The sequence below is a fragment of the Pocillopora verrucosa genome, chromosome 14, assembly GCF_036669915.1.
Source record: "Pocillopora verrucosa isolate sample1 chromosome 14, ASM3666991v2, whole genome shotgun sequence".
Lineage (NCBI taxonomy): Eukaryota > Metazoa > Cnidaria > Anthozoa > Scleractinia > Pocilloporidae > Pocillopora > Pocillopora verrucosa.
In genome coordinates, this window is record NC_089325.1 from 21546325 (window position 1) to 21564149 (window position 17825).

Below are 17825 nucleotides of genomic sequence, written 5' to 3' on the forward strand. Positions count from 1 at the left end.
TGGTGTTTTGAAACAAAATTAATGTCCGAGTACGGGAATGCTCTCAAATAGGGAAGGGTTGGGGGGAGGGCGTGTGGGGGCTATCAACATTTCGCGGACTTTCGAAGGGAGAATCTGGGGGAGAGGGTTTCATTTAAATCTTAAGGAGAAGAGAAGTTTACGAGTTATCATTTTTTCCTTGAAACGTTTCCCAGTTTTCTTTGGTTGAAAACCTACATCACTTAAAAGCCAAACTGCGATCCTTAACTTTAACCGGGTTTTTTAGCAGACAGAGGCTTTTTTATACAGCAAGTTTTTTTTTTGTTTTGTCGCACTACGTAGTGAGTATTTTTCCAATGGTAAAAGAGAGATGGAAGGTGCATAAGAACTGTATGGAAACTTCATACGGGAGGTTAGTTAGCCGGAGAGGGTGGGTTAATTTCATCATATGCAAGCTTCTTCTTCTTCTTCATCAGATGAAAACATCCGATCAATTCATTTTCTTAAAAGAAATCTGACATGATGAATTATCTATGTAGGACGCCAATTTTTCTTAAACTTTTGTCGATATTCAATATAAAAAAAAAACTTTTAAGAAAGAATTTTCTCAGTTGGACTTTAAATGGTTCTTTACCAAAAAAGCGATAAACACCAGAATTCGATTTTCGATCTTTTTATAACCGAAATGCTTTACACAGTCAGATTATTGAATGATTTATTAATTTATCCTTGACTTTTCTCTAAGAGGCAACCCGATGCGTCCAAGTTAACTTGAGGACAGGAGGGAGCTTTTTTGTTTCATTTTAAAACAGACCATTCCGTTCCTTAGTAACCAATCATTGGTCAATTAATTTTAGCTGTGTAATTTACCCTCTAAAGCTGTTAACAAAACCTTCGGTTTTATTAGGATACGAGCCTAGTTATACAGCTGTATTAGTATAACTTCGAATTCGTTTCACGAGTTTCATTCAAAGCTACTGTAAAAATAATCCGTATTTTTTCCGTTGTACTTTTGAAACCATGAGATGAAACCGGACAATTCGCTAAATATCACCGAATTTTTTTCAGTTTGTTTATACAAGCGTGAACGGCCGAGGGATTTGCATATCTTTTGTTGACTCGCCTTTGAAATTTAAATTTCTAGAAATTGCCAAGTGTCAGAATCATCCAATAGGAGGCCAAAGACAGCCTTCTTATAACCTAAGTCTTGGACATCTCTCCAAGCGAAGATTTGTCCGATAGAGCAGTGAACAGGTGAAAGTAAAGAACATTTCGAGAAAAATTTCTTCATGGTTTGATAGCGCTTTTTCTCAGGGCATAACTGAAAGATGAACGCGGGTATCTTCTCGTTTTGGGGAATTCATCTCCTTTTTTGTTGTTTTTCAACTCTATTCTTTGCCGGAAGACCTATCGCACGTAAGTATAAAAGCGATAATTCTGTTCTTGTATCTAAGCTTAATCCTCGAGGGACATTAGGGAAATTTTACATTAATCCTTGACCGCAATTTATCGAAATTTTACAGCCGCAGATGCCATTTCACGCCGGTTTTTATTGCTATAACAATCCAGAAATTACGAATTATAGTCAAACAAAATGCGAAAAAGATTGCGATGTAATAAATCTTGGTCCGTTGGTGAACGTTATACTACAGAAGCGAGTTTAAGATATTTCATGGAGTCGACATTCAGCATCAAATCTTAACTAGTTTCTCGAGCTCCAGGAAAAATTTTTAAATTCAGCATGAAATTTTAATTTCCGTTATCCGAAGTCTGAAACAAGAAGAAACCTTGTTGAATTTCCATTATAAATCCAACAGATGTTTTTGTTTTACGTGTGAAAAATATTTAACTTCTTAACTGACAAGAAAAGGGTGCATTCTATGTATGGCCAGCATGGAATCCCGCTTTCGAAAGGCGCTACTTCTGTTCTTATGAAATATCGCATCTAAAAGAGCACAAGTTTATATCGAACTTTATGATGTTCCTAGTCGACGCACAGCTTCAATTTCCGTAGAGAAGGGAAAATACTGCATAATCGGCCGTGACTTAGTATAATTTTCTGTTGTTATACATTATTAACGAGTGATAGGCGAAGAGCCCCTGATGTGTAATATATTTGAAGCCCGAAGACGCTGAGCTTATGCGGTGTTCTAAAGGCCAGTTTAAAACTGAATCCAAAGATTCAGAAGATACTAAGATTTTTATCTCATCCATGCTTTATGAAGATAATGGAGCAATTTTCATACAAACAGAGGACTGCCTTGCAACACCTTCATAATACAAAGAATAAATTGTTGATTTTAAGTTTTTTTCCAAGCGGAATCATATCATATCCACAAAAGTTTCCCTCTGCATAATTTTATGATGTTAGGCCTCGAAATAAACTGAAAAAGCCATTTTCTTCTTCTCTAAGCCAGTATCATCCGAAATCTTTGTTGACAGATCATAACTGCGACTGGTTTTGCGATGTAAAGTTTACAAAATTGTTATTATAATTTGAACTGGTGAGCTGTCTTCAACACTCAAGACGTTCGTGAAAATGTCCGGGATTCATAGCGACTTTCCTTTCCTGTAAAGCTATATTTTTTGTGTGATATTTTTGTGCCGTTTATCTTAGTTAGTATTAGCGGGAGGCTTTGAAATGGTTTTCTTTCAAAATCGGTGATGAACTTCGTCTGAATGAACTAAGAAGGTTAAGAGTTCAGTATGTTTAGAACGTTTGTTCAATATAACGTTGTACGAATCTTCTCTGAGCTGAGCTTAGCAGATATAACTTGTTCACCACAAATATTTGGTTTGGCGCAGCTTTCATAAAAACAAGTTAAGTTCTAAAAGACGTAGTTAGGGATCCTCCGTATTCAAAAGCAAATTGAAGTCGGCCGAGCAATGAACATGGTGCAATCAAACTCTGAAAAAAGACTATTCTTGGACCAAGATTCAAGGCTATTCTTGCACCGCAACAACGTTTCGTCAAGAAGATGGCCGACATTATTAATTTTACCTTGGAATAAAGAAAATAGCGTCTTTTTTTCCTGAAGTGAAGAAACAAGAAACTGTTTAAAAGGTGAAAAGGGGAGGAGAGACTTTGCTCTTAATTAGCAGATGAAAATTGTAGACTCTAACTTGAAGAAGAAGAAAGGATATTTATTCCTTCCGTGCTTCAGCTTGAAATACAATATGAACGAGACAGGGACGAAGATTTGCATGCTTATATGTTTTTGCTATAGAGAACTTTTCCAAAGGGAATTTTTCAGTAATTCGCGCGTAAATTTGAAATATTTTCACTTCGTTTGAGGGAGCATAAACCCAGTAGGTGAAAATGTCTTCACCGATTGGCAAAACTTTGTTTCAAAGATGAATAAACGTAATCGGCTCTCTTGACAAAATGTCCCTCGATGAAGGAGGATGCAGTTCACTTAGGAGAAGTTATCTTTAAAGGTTTGGCAATTGATTTTAATTCCGAAAAGGATTTCAAACAAACACTTTTAGTATAAAACATTTCCGCTGCATTTTTTTCTATGGTGTCAGAGATGCTTTACCCCGGCTATTGGTCGACTGCCAATTTAGGTTGCCATAAAAATGTAAGAAGTAAGCCAAACAAAGTGTACGTAAGAGTAACCCTTTCAGTTAAAGTATTCTTCTTTCGTCGACTCAGTAGTGCTTGCCAAATAATGGTTTTCATCTCAAATTAAGAGGAGAAACGGAGTTAATAAATAAGAATCAACTTGATTCAAGAAGCGTTTCTGAATGAACCCACTTAGTGACCGATCATTATTATTTATCACTTGGGGGGGGGGGGAGGACAAGGAGGGGTGTTAGGAGCATTTTGGTTGTTTTGTGATGAAATTTACCCGATCACATCCATAAGGTTTAGTGATATTGTCATGATCCTCTTCACTGGCAGTCAATCAGCAGTCAACTTTCTACGGTCCCCCCGAAATACTTTATTAGTGAAGACTACTCGCCCTTTGAAAACCATGTGATCCCCTCAAAATCCTCCGGCCCCCCTGCCCTCTCGGCCCCCACCCCTTAGAACATGAATAATGACTGGTCTCTATATTCACGCACGTGGATGTCTCACCATGTAGAAAACTGGACTGCCTTGATAATTGCTAATTCAGGCGAGTGAAACCATACCTTCGTTTTTTCTACTGATTGAGGGTGAAAACGCATCTGCGCTTCAGACAATTTAGTCCTAAGAGTTTGACATCCGTCCATACTTGGCAAACGACATGTCCATTTGTAAGATGTGCAGGTCTTTTTTTTCTTTATGGCTTCCATTGGATGTCAAGGACAGCACACGAAATCATTATCAAAAAGCTAGTTTTTCTTTTCACCTCTTTTCTTCTTTCGTCAAGAAGCATTTTTTAATTATGAACTCAACAGAGTCTTTTGTTTCATAGATGCAGCTTGCAGCAACGGCTTCGAAGAAGATTGCGATGAAGATATGCATCATATTGTCAGACGGGCCATATCATATGTAAATAATAATAATTCTAACAATAATAATAATAATGATGATAGTAACTATAGTAATAACGAAGAATTTCTATTGCGCCACATCTATTAGCTCATGGCGTCTGAATGTATTTGAATAAGAAGGTGTTCACTGATACAAATACAAGTTTGTAATAAACGTTCCTTCTAAGTATAGTTGGCATTAATCAAGTAAAAATCGGGAAGTATCAATAAATGCACAAGTTAAACGATCTACACGGAGATAGTCCAGAATTAAGACGTTCAAAATAAATTATGAAATAAAAATGATTAATCTAAATCGGGAGACAAATGATGAACTTTTCATTTACCAACACTCCTGTTTTTCAGCCTTCGACGGTGTCCAAGTCACTCAAAGTGGAATTAAGCCCGGTGGTCCATAATATCACCTACTACAACATTGGTGACAAGATTCAGTTCACCCTTAATCTGACTCACAACCAATCAGCATCCGCTGACTTAGTAAAGCAACTTAAAGTCGTTCTTTGGTCCCAGTTTCTTGAACCTGAGCAAGGCTCTCTGGTCGGAGCTATCAACGGAGTTGTGTACAATTCAAGTGCAATTTCATTCGAGATTGCAGACCTGGCAAGTGCAGCCGCGGTGTACGTCGCTTTCAACGCTACTGTTAAAAGCTCGATTCAGCCTTTGGCAAATCTCTACTTTTCTGTGTTGGTCACAGGTAATGATGGCAGTGGTAGTAATTACCATTATGGCCCTGCTTCCTCTCAACCAACCCTATATGCTGTTTTTCCGACGGTGTCGCTGTCCAGGATTGACTATTCGTGTAAGTATCACTGGTTATCACTTCCCTTAGAGATTCGCGAATTGACGGTGCGAGATGGCCTATTTAATTTAACAGTTATTCACAGAAGTGGAGATGAATAACTTTCACCGACACTGAGGTGAATAATTGTTTTGGTTCATGCCACACAGAAACAAACCAAAAAATAGCTTATTTCTGTCAAAATACAGAAAAATAGTCAGAAATTAAACTTAAGAAGTTTGATTTTGTCTTTTTTACGGCTGTTCGGAACTGCATAGTACTTGTTAATCACCGATCACTTCCTAGCCAGCCGATCAGCGTACGTAAAGAGCACCATTAAGTTGTGAGGCATAAACTCTGTTGCAAATAAAAACGTTGATTCTAAAAAGCATACGCAACGAACAGTGGGACCCAACCGCTTGATGGGTACACATGTACATGATAACCAAGATGCATGTGGTAAATGATCGAAATCATCCACACTTTTAAAAAGAAAAGAATTATCTTGAAAAAAGATTTTTACGAATAATGAAAAAGTAAAGCATTGATTATGTACCTGTGCTAAGTCCTTAGGGTCTCTTTGTTCATGGATCATGCTTTATAGTTGTTAACAGTTTTGCAATCGAGTGTATCCTAAATAAAGATATTCATTTTGCTCTGGTGTTGTTTTAAAACATATCCTCAGATCTTTAATAAGATACATTTAACTGATTGATTTAATGTAATTACTACTCAGCATTGGTGTGAATCTCCAGATTTTTGGCACAACACATCTCAAAGTTTTGCCCATTTATTCGTCTTGAACATGAATTAATGTAATTTTCTCTCCAACATCACCTACAGACCTATAGGTAGATAAGTGTAATATTTTCTTTTTAAATGACTTGCAGACTTGTGGGTGGGCAACACGACAGGTTATAGCATGACCATCACCATGCCCAACTTGGACTTCTCCCTGCTCGTTGAGATTACAACCAACATCAACGACTTCTCTTTCATGGAACTGCACAATGTGATGGTCAAGAGAGTGGGAACCAACATAAAAACTGCAGCTTCACAAATTGTTCAGCCCCCTACAGCTTCGTATGACTCCAGCGAGGAAGTACCTTTCAACGATCGCGCTGTTCTGGATTTTGGTAACTTAACTGTAAGTGAAAAATATTTTCTGTAAGATAAACATCTTTTGCCTCAAGGTCAGTGAATGATACTCAATAATCCCCTCAACTTCGTCACAAGTATTATTCAACAATATTCACGGAACCTGAGGCGAACAATTGCTAAAATAACATACATAGCTGGAGAATTTCATGTCTGAAATTTTGTTTCAAATACCAACTACATTTAATAAAAAGTTTAAATTTTCTACTCACTCAAAAAGCTTTAATTAGAGACATTTAGCACCAGGGTTTTCGCATTAACGGCAAACCTGAAAAGGCAGTTTCAGGTTAGGCGTTTGGCGTTTGACGTTTATGGCTTCTACCGCTTTAGCTACACCTCTCCAACCTCAAGCAAATTTACGCCATATTGAATTTCCAGACAACAGCAGTGTTTGATTTTCAAATGGCAACAAGAAGTCCTATTTTCACTCATTCGCTAAAAAATATATCTAAACTTGTTCTAAAAAGACTGGTTTACAAAACTTTCTGATTTGTGCGTGGCATAAAAACAAATTCAGGATAAAAAACGTTCAGCTAAATCACTTACGTGAAAACCTACCGCTTGGCTTGATCACGTGACCTCCACCGGTTTGTCGTTCGAGGTTTCCGCTGAATACCCTGGTGCTAAATGTCACTATTGGTTTAAGCTCTCCCTATACGCGCGATTTCCCACACTCTAATTAGGTCCACGAGAACAGTGAGGTAATAAGGGATGAATTTTTCTTACTTTTTACCTAAAGCCTCGATTGAACCTTTAAACCAGTGACGATCGTGCGTTTTCAGCTTGTGCTCCAACAGTATTTTTTTTTTTAACATCTTTCTCGAAGTAGCGCTTATGTACATCTTACTTCTGTTTAGAGAAAATTGTCATCGAGAGTGGCGAAATATACATTATGAAAGTACTCACAACGGCTAATCAGACCCAAGAGAAAAAACCGAAGGAGCTAATGAGAACTCCGGGGAGGGGAAGAAGAAATTTTGAATGATCAAGTCGTAATTGATTCTACTTTTGCATTTAATTGGTTAAGAAGGCAGCACAATTTTTTTTTCACGACAAGCCGGAAAGCGTATTAAAACAAAACCACTGTAGCTTAGGATTACGTTTGAAACTGTGTTGAACTTCGCTGTACTTATTTTCTCTCTGAAGGTCACCGGGAACGATGAGTCCGAGAGAAAAATTGTCATAGATTTCAATGTGACCATCAAAGATCATCCTAAACTGGCTAATAACTCAAAACACTGGGTAGGTGCAGGCATGCGCAGTGGATATCAGATGCTGTGGGTTGGACAAGAGGCACTGTTTGTGTACAAGGTGTGTCAGTTCAAAATGCATTTTTTCGTAATAGTTCGTCATATGTATGCGTTATTAACCAAGCGTGAGGTAAAGATGGCTGGGTATTGGAAGAGTTCTTTTTTCTCTCTCCTTTTTTGAGTTTTTATGGACCAAAAATTTAAGTGGATTCTTATTAGCACAGTTTGTCTATCGGAACACAGGATTCGCTTCATCTTGCCCACGGGTGCTGCCAGCTATATAACAATATCCCGTATATATCCTATCTGTCTAATATGATATTAGTTGGTGAAGGGTTAATCTCGACGAGTGGCTACTTTACTTTTTTTGACAAAATACAAGATAAATATTTTTCTAACCAACTCAAGGAGTTTTAAATACTAGCGTTTCTCTTATCCCTTTGTGACTTATAACGAGCAGCATGAGCCATCGTTAACTGCCGAATTCACAACCGTCAACGACACTGCCAGCAATCGATACCTCATCGGAGACAAAGTGTCCGTTACCTGGGTTGTAAAACACATGGAAAACACGTCTTATGAAGACGCCAAAAACGTGAGAATATCATTCTATTCCAACACTCTCAGAATTCTGAAAGGTGTTTACAACGAGTCAGGCAACGCGAACAAAGACCTGAATATAATAGATGGTTTTCGTTCGGATGAATCCTCCGTCCCGAATCTTCCACAAGGTATGTAAAAAAAAAAAACTAAGGTTGAGGTTAGTCGACTGTTACAATGTTTCAGAACCACAGTTTGTTGATAGAATATACAGATTTAGCCAAGCCTAGAAACGGAGATCTTGTTAGTTTAATTTTCAGCCCTTCACTATGATAAAAACTTTAATAATACTATTCAGCACTGGCTGTCGAAAGTGTTCAAGGGGATTAAGGGACCAGTCTGAGGGGATGAGGGGGGAAGGGGGGAAAATTGACGGGGTCTGGAACCGAAGAACGATGTTCTCAAAACTTGCAAAGTGATCAACACGCATGCAAGTCAACAATATTTTCAAGCAGCTAATCATGAGGACCTTTGTTATTGTTCCCGATATTTTGAGCAAATTTTCAGAGATAGGGAACGTTTTCTTCAGATGTAGTGTATGATGTCAGCATCAGTTGAACGATGATTATATTTCATTGAGCGCGAATGATAATTTCGGTTTGAGAAAAGGAGCCAAAATTTAAAGAAACGACGCTTAACAAGTTGGGGTTATGACATCACGGGTCGATTCAAGAGAACACACCTGAGAACAGTGAGTCAGTAAAACAATACGCCAGAATGGTGTGGGCTTCTCTTGTTTCTTCTCTTGAAGTTGCTAGGTATGACTGCTTGCTACACCGTTTTTCATTAACGTTTCAATCCCCTCTGATGGGCGGAGAAAATTAGAAAGAAAAGTCTTTCCATCTCGTGTTTAAACCTCTGGCTGGAAAGACACGGCGTCTTTTTGAGTATCTTTTGGTGTTATTTAATTCGATAACCTCTGTTGTAACTGCATCTAATGTAGATGTCTTTAAGTCACCTGTCCGTGACCTTAGTAATTCTAGTTACTGAAAGACGATATTTGTCTAACATGTCTCTTGCGCTGCGAAAGTTTAATTTAGAGGAGGACAAGCTAGAAATCAATTCCAAATATCAACCAAGCTTTCTCTTAAGTTTGAAAGTTGAGTTGATGTTGTCATTGGGTATATTAAAGAGGTTGAAAAGTCTAAGATGGTTTTATTTCATGTATGCGAAAGATTGAATTTACTGGAAGGAGGAATTGTTGCAACACGTCAACATGAAACTCAACAATAAATTTTATAGATTTGTAAACAGTTTTCATTTGACTATCCTCTGGCAAGTTTTTGAATTATATTTCAACCCAACCATTTTCCACAACTTGTGAACACAGTCCTCGCATGACGGCCCATGATAACAAGGAATTTGCATACTTATAGTATTTGTTCTTGACTTGTAGTGTTGATAGATTTTCATTCTTTCTTATTACGCCCAATCTTTTAGGCCAGGAGATTACTGGAAAACTTGATCTAGAAGTCAGTGACAAAATCTCTCCTCTGGAGACCCTAGACATTTTCATGCAGCTTAAATACCAGAACATGAGAGGAGATGAGAAGCTCAATACCAGTCACCAGCCTTCCCCGCCTTACGTGGCCGGGGTTCCAGGATTCTCATTGAAACTCAGCGGCTCATCCAATCAGATACGCATAGGTGGCCGCGCCAAATTTAATTTCAGCATCTTGATGCGAAAAATGAAGTCCACTTTGAAAGTAGAGGTAAATGAACTCTTAAATAAAGCTGTAAATGCTAGGAATAATTCTTTGCCACCTCAATTTTGTAAGAAGCAATGACCTTCAGCTTTCTGACCACATTCAATAGAGGATTAAGAATAGATTCTCACAAGAACTCACGTTCTTCATGTTGCGGGTTAGTGCTAAATATTAGCATTAGGAGACTGTATTGTACAAGAGTGGATTCAGTGATTGACAGAAGTCACTCTTACTTTTTTTTTCTTGGAAACACGGGCTTCTCCTTCTTTCTAATTAAAGACGTGAATGGATTCAGATGGGGTGTAAAAAATACAACCTTTAAAATAGCTGTTAAATGCACATCCAAAAACATAATTAAACAAACAAACACATAAACCATTCATTTTTGACCACGCACAAACCCACTGGGATAAAGTTATACCTACCTTACATTTACGCGTTTCTGTAGCCCATCAAAAAATTGGTTTGTGGAACTAAGGGAAGGAAGTATATGTAATTCTCTATTGAGCGGGTAAGAGACAGGGTAGATTAGGTTTAAAAGCGGTTCTCCCTATTAAGCCCAGCTCGTGCTTTCTAGCCTTAAGTAGTCAGCATTTTCTTTCGCTTGAGGAAAGCTAATGACAAGGTATTGTTGGCCCAAGACACACTTCATCAGTCGCAATTCTCTACTGCAACGCTAAGCGAATCTCTTTCACTGTTGCAGGTCATTCTTCCTGTGAACGGGACCTCAATCATGTCATTGGTCTCGCTTGAAGTCAAAAGTGTGGGGAAAAATATCGTCAACAACAGCGGCATTGACTTTAGCAGCGTAAAGGCAACCCTCAACTCAACTGTTGGAGACACAAAACTTCACGATCGTGGTTCGATTGATTTTGGTGAGGTCGTGAATAGTAATGGAGACTCGGACGCCCCCGAAAACAAGATCGAGATTGAATTTGAAATCGTTGTGAACGACCACGCCAACGTGACAAATGGCTCCAAGCACTGGGTGGGGGTTGGGGTGAGGGGTGGCAAACGCATGATGTGGATTGGTGATGTGGCGCTCATTGCTGACGTCCCCCAAGACAGGAGACCAATCTTACAGATTGAAGCTTCTTGCTTTTTGCAAGATTCAAAGTTGGCTTGCAAAGATTCGACCACTTTGAGTAACAGGTAATTAAAATGACTGATTTCGGAGATAAAAATTTTTTAACGTCTTTATGGAGTATGTAGCTTTTTGTCCCTTGTTGCTTGCATTATGCGCTAAAAATTTATTTTCCAACAGCATAAAGGAGAGTAAAAATAATGCGCGCATAAGGTACGCATATACTGCGATATTATACATTTGGTTATTTTGTACTGTAGAAAAACCTGTTTCACCGGGCGGCTGCGCGCACTACACTTCTCTATCCGTTTTCCTTTCCCGCCTTATGAGAAATGAGGGGAATCACTTGGCAGAAAAAAGCAGGAGGATAATAAAATAACTTATTAGAATTTTTGGTGTGTAGTATTGCTTAGTGATTACACTCTTTGTTTGTATTTTGTTCCCGAACGGCACAACTCGTAACAATACTCAGCGATACTGCATACCAGAACGTCTGATAAGATATATTCCGTACGGTCCCCCGCGCGCTTTTATTGAAAAGAATCGGACAAATGCCTCCGAGAAGAACCCTACTTCCCTTGTGCAGCCCCACGATATGAGGGCTGAAAGAGGAAAGGAAGAGTGGTGGTTGTAAGATGAAATGCTGCTTGACTGAGTCAGATCGCTGCGCTCGGTCCGGCGCCGTAACTCATGACCTTGAGCCAAAATATTTTCTCGTCTGGCCCTTCAGTCTCACTCAATAAGTACACTGTATTTAAGTTCAACTTGTTTCGTAGGTAAGTGTTCACCTACGCCCAGGTTGATCTGATAACGAAGGTGTACATAATCTTTAGACCCACCCAGCTCTAAGATTGTTATGGGGAATTTTATCAAGCTTCTTATTGTTAGCAAGTTTTTAAATCTAACTTAGCTTAACAAGAAAGTCAAAGCTGTTAAGACTATTCACATGAATCCTTGAGATGTTCTCGTTTCTAGCTCATACTGTATCATCTAAAATGAAAATCTACCTTTTCACCTATATCAAACGCTCTTTGTGATTTCGAAGAGAAAATCAAACCCTGGTCCATATTGACTTTAAATGTAACAGACTTATGGATCGACAATATGATTCAAAATTTCTGAATTCCTTTCAGCTCTAAAGTTTATTTCAATGGAACAGTGTCTCATCACGAAGACTCTCAGCAATATGCAGAAAATGTTAATGTGTTTTGGATGCTGCCACCTTATGTTACCTATTCTGATGCGAATTACGACCCTGGAATTAATTACATCGAGACTCAGCAAGGACCCAAGTTTAGCGTAAGTAGCAAGATAGATAAAATAATTGAACAAAATAGGATGCCACAAAAGTGTGAAAAAAAAATCGAAATAATGGAGGGAAAGGCGGACGAACAGACAGACAGATTGACACAGACCGGCCGACAGAAAGACAGACAGACAGACAGACAAACGAACTGATATACAGACTGATGGCCGGACGGACAAACAGACACACGTGCAGACCGACGGATACACGGATAAACCGAACGAAAGACCTACGCACACTTAGATGGACGGAATTATGGAAAGAATAACAGACAGACAGAAGGACCAAATTAATAAGATAATCAAGAACCCAGCGCACTGAAAAACCGAGACTGCGAGCCGACCAACCTGCAAAGAAAAGAAAAATCAATGAGCAGGGGAGTCGTTTGTTGACTGAAAGAACGAACAATCGACAGGACTGACATAAAAGATTTTCGAGATATGCAAAACTCTGCTTTTAGAGCGAGAGAGGCTTGTGGTGTTAATGTTATGGGAAAATCGTTTGCGTTACACTTTACAAACGACTTATTCATGACATTTGCACCACAAACGAGCCCACAGTATAACCTGACACTACTGACGGGATCGAAACTGACCTATCACGACTGACTTACGCAGGTTGAGTCTAGCCAATAGTATCACGGCTAAACTGACCAATCAGATTACACGAACCGCACTTATGATACTTTACAAACGACAACTCCTAACTCGACTCTTATAATAACTCTCGCTCAGGTTGTCAAAGTGTCAGGCACTTAACCGACAACGGCGCTTCTCAGAAGCAACCCCCGGACGATCAGATTACACGTTCATATTCTGCCCACGGGTTAAAACTTATTCTCATAAGAGGGGTTTTGGACTTGGCATCGTCCTGAAAATGAGTTTAGAGGTGAACGAACGGACAAACAAATCTGCCAATGTTGAAGGTCATTGATTGCTTCGCATGCTCTGTGTCTAGTTCCTGGACAAGAAATTGCATTTCTTGGACCGTTTGTCGTTCTCAGTCCAAGGGACGCTGGATCCAAAAGGAATAATGCCCCCGGGTGAAAATTACGCTGTGTCGCCGATACAGCTGACATACAGCCCCTACAGTCTGTCGGCGGTGTACGGTGCTCCACCCGTACCAGTCTCTTTTAAGTTCAAATCATCAGGTAAGACAGTAATAGGATCTACTTGGTATAAAACCTCACATGTATTTTCACCATACCTAGTAGGCGCGGTTTCCTCTTAATCAATTCGGTGTTTCTGATTTAAAAAACATCCTGCGACCCGAGTCAAAAATGTAAAATTTAATGGTTTAAACACTTCACTTCATGGAATATGTACTTACTGAAACTGAAATATGGGGCAATATTCCCCAAATAATATCTTTTAATATTCAAAGCTTGCGTCCAGTGTGATGAGTTTTTCATTAAAAGTCGATAAAATTTGAGAGTGCGTTTCGCTTTTCTAGAAGAAGACGAGGCAAAAATTATTTTTCCTAAAAGTCGTTCTGAAAAGACGGCGGCTGTTTTCGCTTTCTGCGCACTTCAACGGATAGTAAACATTAGAGCCTCCATACAGCTTGAAAAGATGCTCATATACTTTTCCTGTATATCTGCTCTACGAAGCTCACAAGTTCCTTTGCTGTCGGAATCCTGTTCGCTTTTGTCAGAGGATCAATTATCTGAGGATATATATTTCCGCGCCTGATGGAATCTATCGCTTGCGTGATCACTTACACTCCACGGATACAATCGAATTTGATAGTCAGTTTAAATTTCGTTTTCTTCTTTTCAGGTGAAAGTTCTCCGGAACAGACCCTTCCAGCCCTAGAAGGTGCGTCTCCTTTCTTTTGCGCAAAATAAAAAAAAACGGTATCTGAACGACTAAATTTTGCGATTTCAAATCGGATGTATTAAGTAGTTATCGAATTCCGTGTCATGCGATTTTGGTCTGATCACACTTGTGATTTCAAATCACGCATATGATTTCAGACTAAATTACAATCCAGCAAGTTCAATTACCATCGTTTGCTCTTTTCATTTTAGAGATTTATACCAGAGGATTTCTTGTTGATGTAACTAATGATATCTTATACGTGTGCCAGAAATCAAACGAGAGGTCAGTGTTGTCTGTTATAAATACATTTTCTTTACAAGTTTAAGATTTCAGTCCAACTCCAGTTTGTCCTTGATGAAAAGGCTGTTTCTTATCTTTTTGATCAACCACAGACTAAAAACGACTTAATTAGTTAAACATCTCCTGGCCATCGAAAGACATCCTGTGACTAGCTAATCCGAATCCGTTTACTTTATTGCCGTTTTTTTAGATAAATCTCCGGCATCAGATTTCACAGCTTTCAATTAAGAAAGCTTTGGGGTCAGCACGTGGAAAAAACGTTAACACAGCTATGATGCCCTCTAAATTATTTCCCTCTCAAGCAATATATCCTGTGAAAATGCCTCTTCCTCCAAGATTTATCCTCTCGCTATGAAAATTCCTAAATATAAGTCACTTGTCCGTTAATACCCCATCAGATGAAAACAAAAATTGTATGTGCCTACCCTTCACAAAAAAATACCAGGAAAACACTTACAGACTCTCAGGTTTTACTCGCCGGAAGAGAACTTTTATTTTACAGGGTGAAACTTCATGAAAAACCCGTTTTATACAATCCATACGTGTCAATACGAGTCGTCTGAGCTTTCCAGTTATCTCCTTTCCTACTTTAGGTTACAGTCAAGTTGCTTCTCAACAGCCGACCAAGGTTTATCCTGGACTGGTAAAGTAGATACGCTTCAATTTCCTTTACATAAAGTTCTAGTAAAGAAAGAGAGAGATTAAGAGGTCGTTTAGTTATGAATTTAGAGTTGTTCCATTTATTGTTCCAAAGATTAAAGAAAGACCAAGATCAACAAAAGCCTTATCAAAAGGATAATTAACATCATAGTGAACCAATGGAACTTTAGATCAAACAAGCAGACAAGTTGAAGGGCAAGAACGCAAGACAGACGATGTTGCAACTTCAAGTTTTAGTTTTGGGTCTGCTTGGATGAGAGTATGGCGTCATAGTATTCTTAAGCTACCACTGAAACTCCGGGATTGTAGGCATTACTCGATCATGATGTTAGTCCATTAGAGTGGAAGTGTGTGAATCGCTAAAATTGCAACTATACGGTTCCACTCTTTGTGGTGCTTGGGGCTTTGATTAAAGCCTCTTGGGGCATCCATTCTCTTTTTCTCTACTTCCTCTTTCTTCCTCTTTTATTTTTTTCTTATAATGTTACTACACGGGTAATGCCATATTTAGTTATTTGTCTGAAAGAGAAACTTAGCGAAGCTAGGTTCCTTGACTCGTTCTTTTGACTTGCGCTATTCATTAATTTTGTCCAAATTGTTTTCTTTCCATTTATCTATCTAGCTATGGACCAACAAGTGGGATATGTCATTGGTCAGGTTGGAAATGACTTGTATGGCATTGCGCGCAACAACCGGGCGTACATGCGCAAACGAGGCAAAGAAGGAGCCTGGTACGGAATAGAAGAAAATGTTTGGAAGAGCGCTAAGGGAAATCCACTGTTGGTGGAGAAGAAGGCCATTGAGGAAAATCATACCAACACTGGTGATCCTGAATCTGACTTCATAAAGGGAAAGTGGGGAGGTAATTTTTTTGCTTCCACAATCGCAATATTTTAGTTTGAAATACACCAGTGGCAAGGGTTCCAGATCGAGTAAACCGAGCTTAAGTTGAGTCCATTGCGCACAGTAAGCCCCTAAGTAATAAGCAGTGTCCCCAAGGCACTTCATCCGTGCAAAGCATGTGACGATATCGCATATTAGATGCATATCACGGTGACGATGACGATGTCGATGTTGAAGACGAAACCTTCGTGTTCGTGTTGTTCAAATTTATATTCTTTATGAAAAAATGACGTTCCAAGAAGAATTAATTAAAGAAGGGGACTCATTCTAATCAGCTGCAATTCTTAACTTAAGAGGGAACTTAAAATTTCCTCTAAGAAATCGCCTATGTGTCTCAATATCTTCAGTTGTTTAAGTACATCACTTGACTACAAGGAAAATTCCAGTATGCGGATAACCCTTTACTTTTACGTGTTAGTTAAACGAATTCGTTGATGAACTTTTCATCCCTTTCTTAGTTTATCTGAGTTTTTACAGCATTGAACCATTGACCCCAAAGAGTGAATAGCATCTGATTTCTCCTTACAATGTCACCCCTGTGTCACACATTAAGGTCAGGAGAATGAAGGAAATTATCACCAACCAAACAAGCTCTTCGATTTTTAATCACAAAATTCTCCTTGTTAGCACGTTAGGAAATGTGTACTGATCTTAAGGTGTAAAGGGGTAGGTGACCAGGAGAACTACCACTGCTTTAGAATGGGGTTCTGGTGAACTGTAGGGTACAGTATAGCAATGTAATTTCGTTCTGACATCCCGACATCTTTTCAGCGCCCATCTTGGACGGAAGGAGGAACTTGCCCTTTTTTTTCTTTAAGAACATGACACAATGACACCGCCAGGGCTACACTAGGATGATTGACAGGACCCTATATTTTTCATTCCAGTAAACCTCTTTCTTTTATTCATTCTATATTTTAGGAAACGCTAAAGGAGTGTTGTTAAACGTTAGTAGCAGCTGGCAGTTGAAGGCTCAATGGAAATGCTGTGGAAAATGATCCAACTTTACTTCTCTTGGTAAAAGCTGCAGATCTTGACATCTAAATGATGATTAAATATTTGGTAGAGAATATTCGTTCCAGCCCTGTATCATTGTCTGTTTGAGAGGTATTTGCACAGAAAAATCGCTCGGTTAGCGGTTAGCGGTACGTTTGATACCATTTAGGTAGACTCATTTATTCACACTCAAGTAACGGCAAATGGTGCTACATGGAAGTTTAAAAAAACCTGATTTCGACTGCATCGGGTGAGAAAATTTATAATGTAAATAGTATTTTAAAAAGTCTTTGTAGACGAGGATCACACTTGTAACCATCAGCAAATTGCGCAAGAATACATTGTCAGTGTCAGCTCAGCTTGTTGAGTAAACTTTTACTTAAGCTATACAAAACTGACTCCTCTCCAGTGATATTTTAAGAGTCTGAACTATGTTCAATTATTTTAAGCGTTACTTAATCTTCAAAAACGATTTTTTTTATAGGGTCGGACAAATACATATTTTGCACAGGGGTAGGGAGATTTTGATTGCGTCACGATAAAATTTACTCGATACCCACTTGAGGCTCTGTAATATTCTTAAGTTTCCCTTCACCCCCTTCCCTCCCCTCCCCTCATGAACAGTTAATTGGCAGTCAATTTCCTATAGCCCCCTCTAAATACTCTTTTGACGACGGCTGACCCACCCAGCAAATGTCTTGTCCCCACTCCGTTCCCCCCTAGAAACCATGCCATTTTTTTCAATCGTGTGTGGCCAAGTCTTATTCCTTTGCTTTCAAAATAACGGTATGTGTAGTCCATAA

At 38.9% G+C, this 17825-nt stretch overlaps 1 protein-coding gene across 1 annotated transcript; it reads left to right on the plus strand.

Annotated features, from left to right (window-relative positions):
- Window positions 1-1189: 1189 nt before the first annotated feature.
- Window positions 1190-17416, plus strand: LOC131795947 (uncharacterized). Its single transcript, XM_059113587.2, has 15 exons — window positions 1190-1395; window positions 4383-4459; window positions 4807-5260; window positions 6130-6386; window positions 7544-7708; window positions 8108-8378; window positions 9688-9959; window positions 10657-11105; window positions 12171-12336; window positions 13301-13493; window positions 14122-14160; window positions 14373-14445; window positions 15057-15106; window positions 15746-15985; window positions 16948-17416. The coding sequence occupies exons 1-15, from the start codon at window positions 1308-1310 to the stop codon at window positions 17022-17024; spliced, it is 2871 nt and encodes a 956-aa protein (XP_058969570.2). The 5' UTR covers window positions 1190-1307; the 3' UTR covers window positions 17025-17416.
- The last annotated feature ends 409 nt before the right edge of the window (window positions 17417-17825 follow it).

Bases quoted from the DNA above. Each gene is read 5' to 3' on its own strand.
- LOC131795947 (XM_059113587.2), top strand. From the start codon at position 1,308: ATGAACGCGGGTATCTTCTCGTTTTGGGGAATTCATCTCCTTTTTTGT. The intron at 4,460-4,806 runs GTAAATAATAAT...CCTGTTTTTCAG, and splicing joins TCAGACGGGCCATATCATAT to CCTTCGACGGTGTCCAAGTC. The intron at 11,106-12,170 runs GTAATTAAAATG...AATTCCTTTCAG, and splicing joins TCGACCACTTTGAGTAACAG to CTCTAAAGTTTATTTCAATG.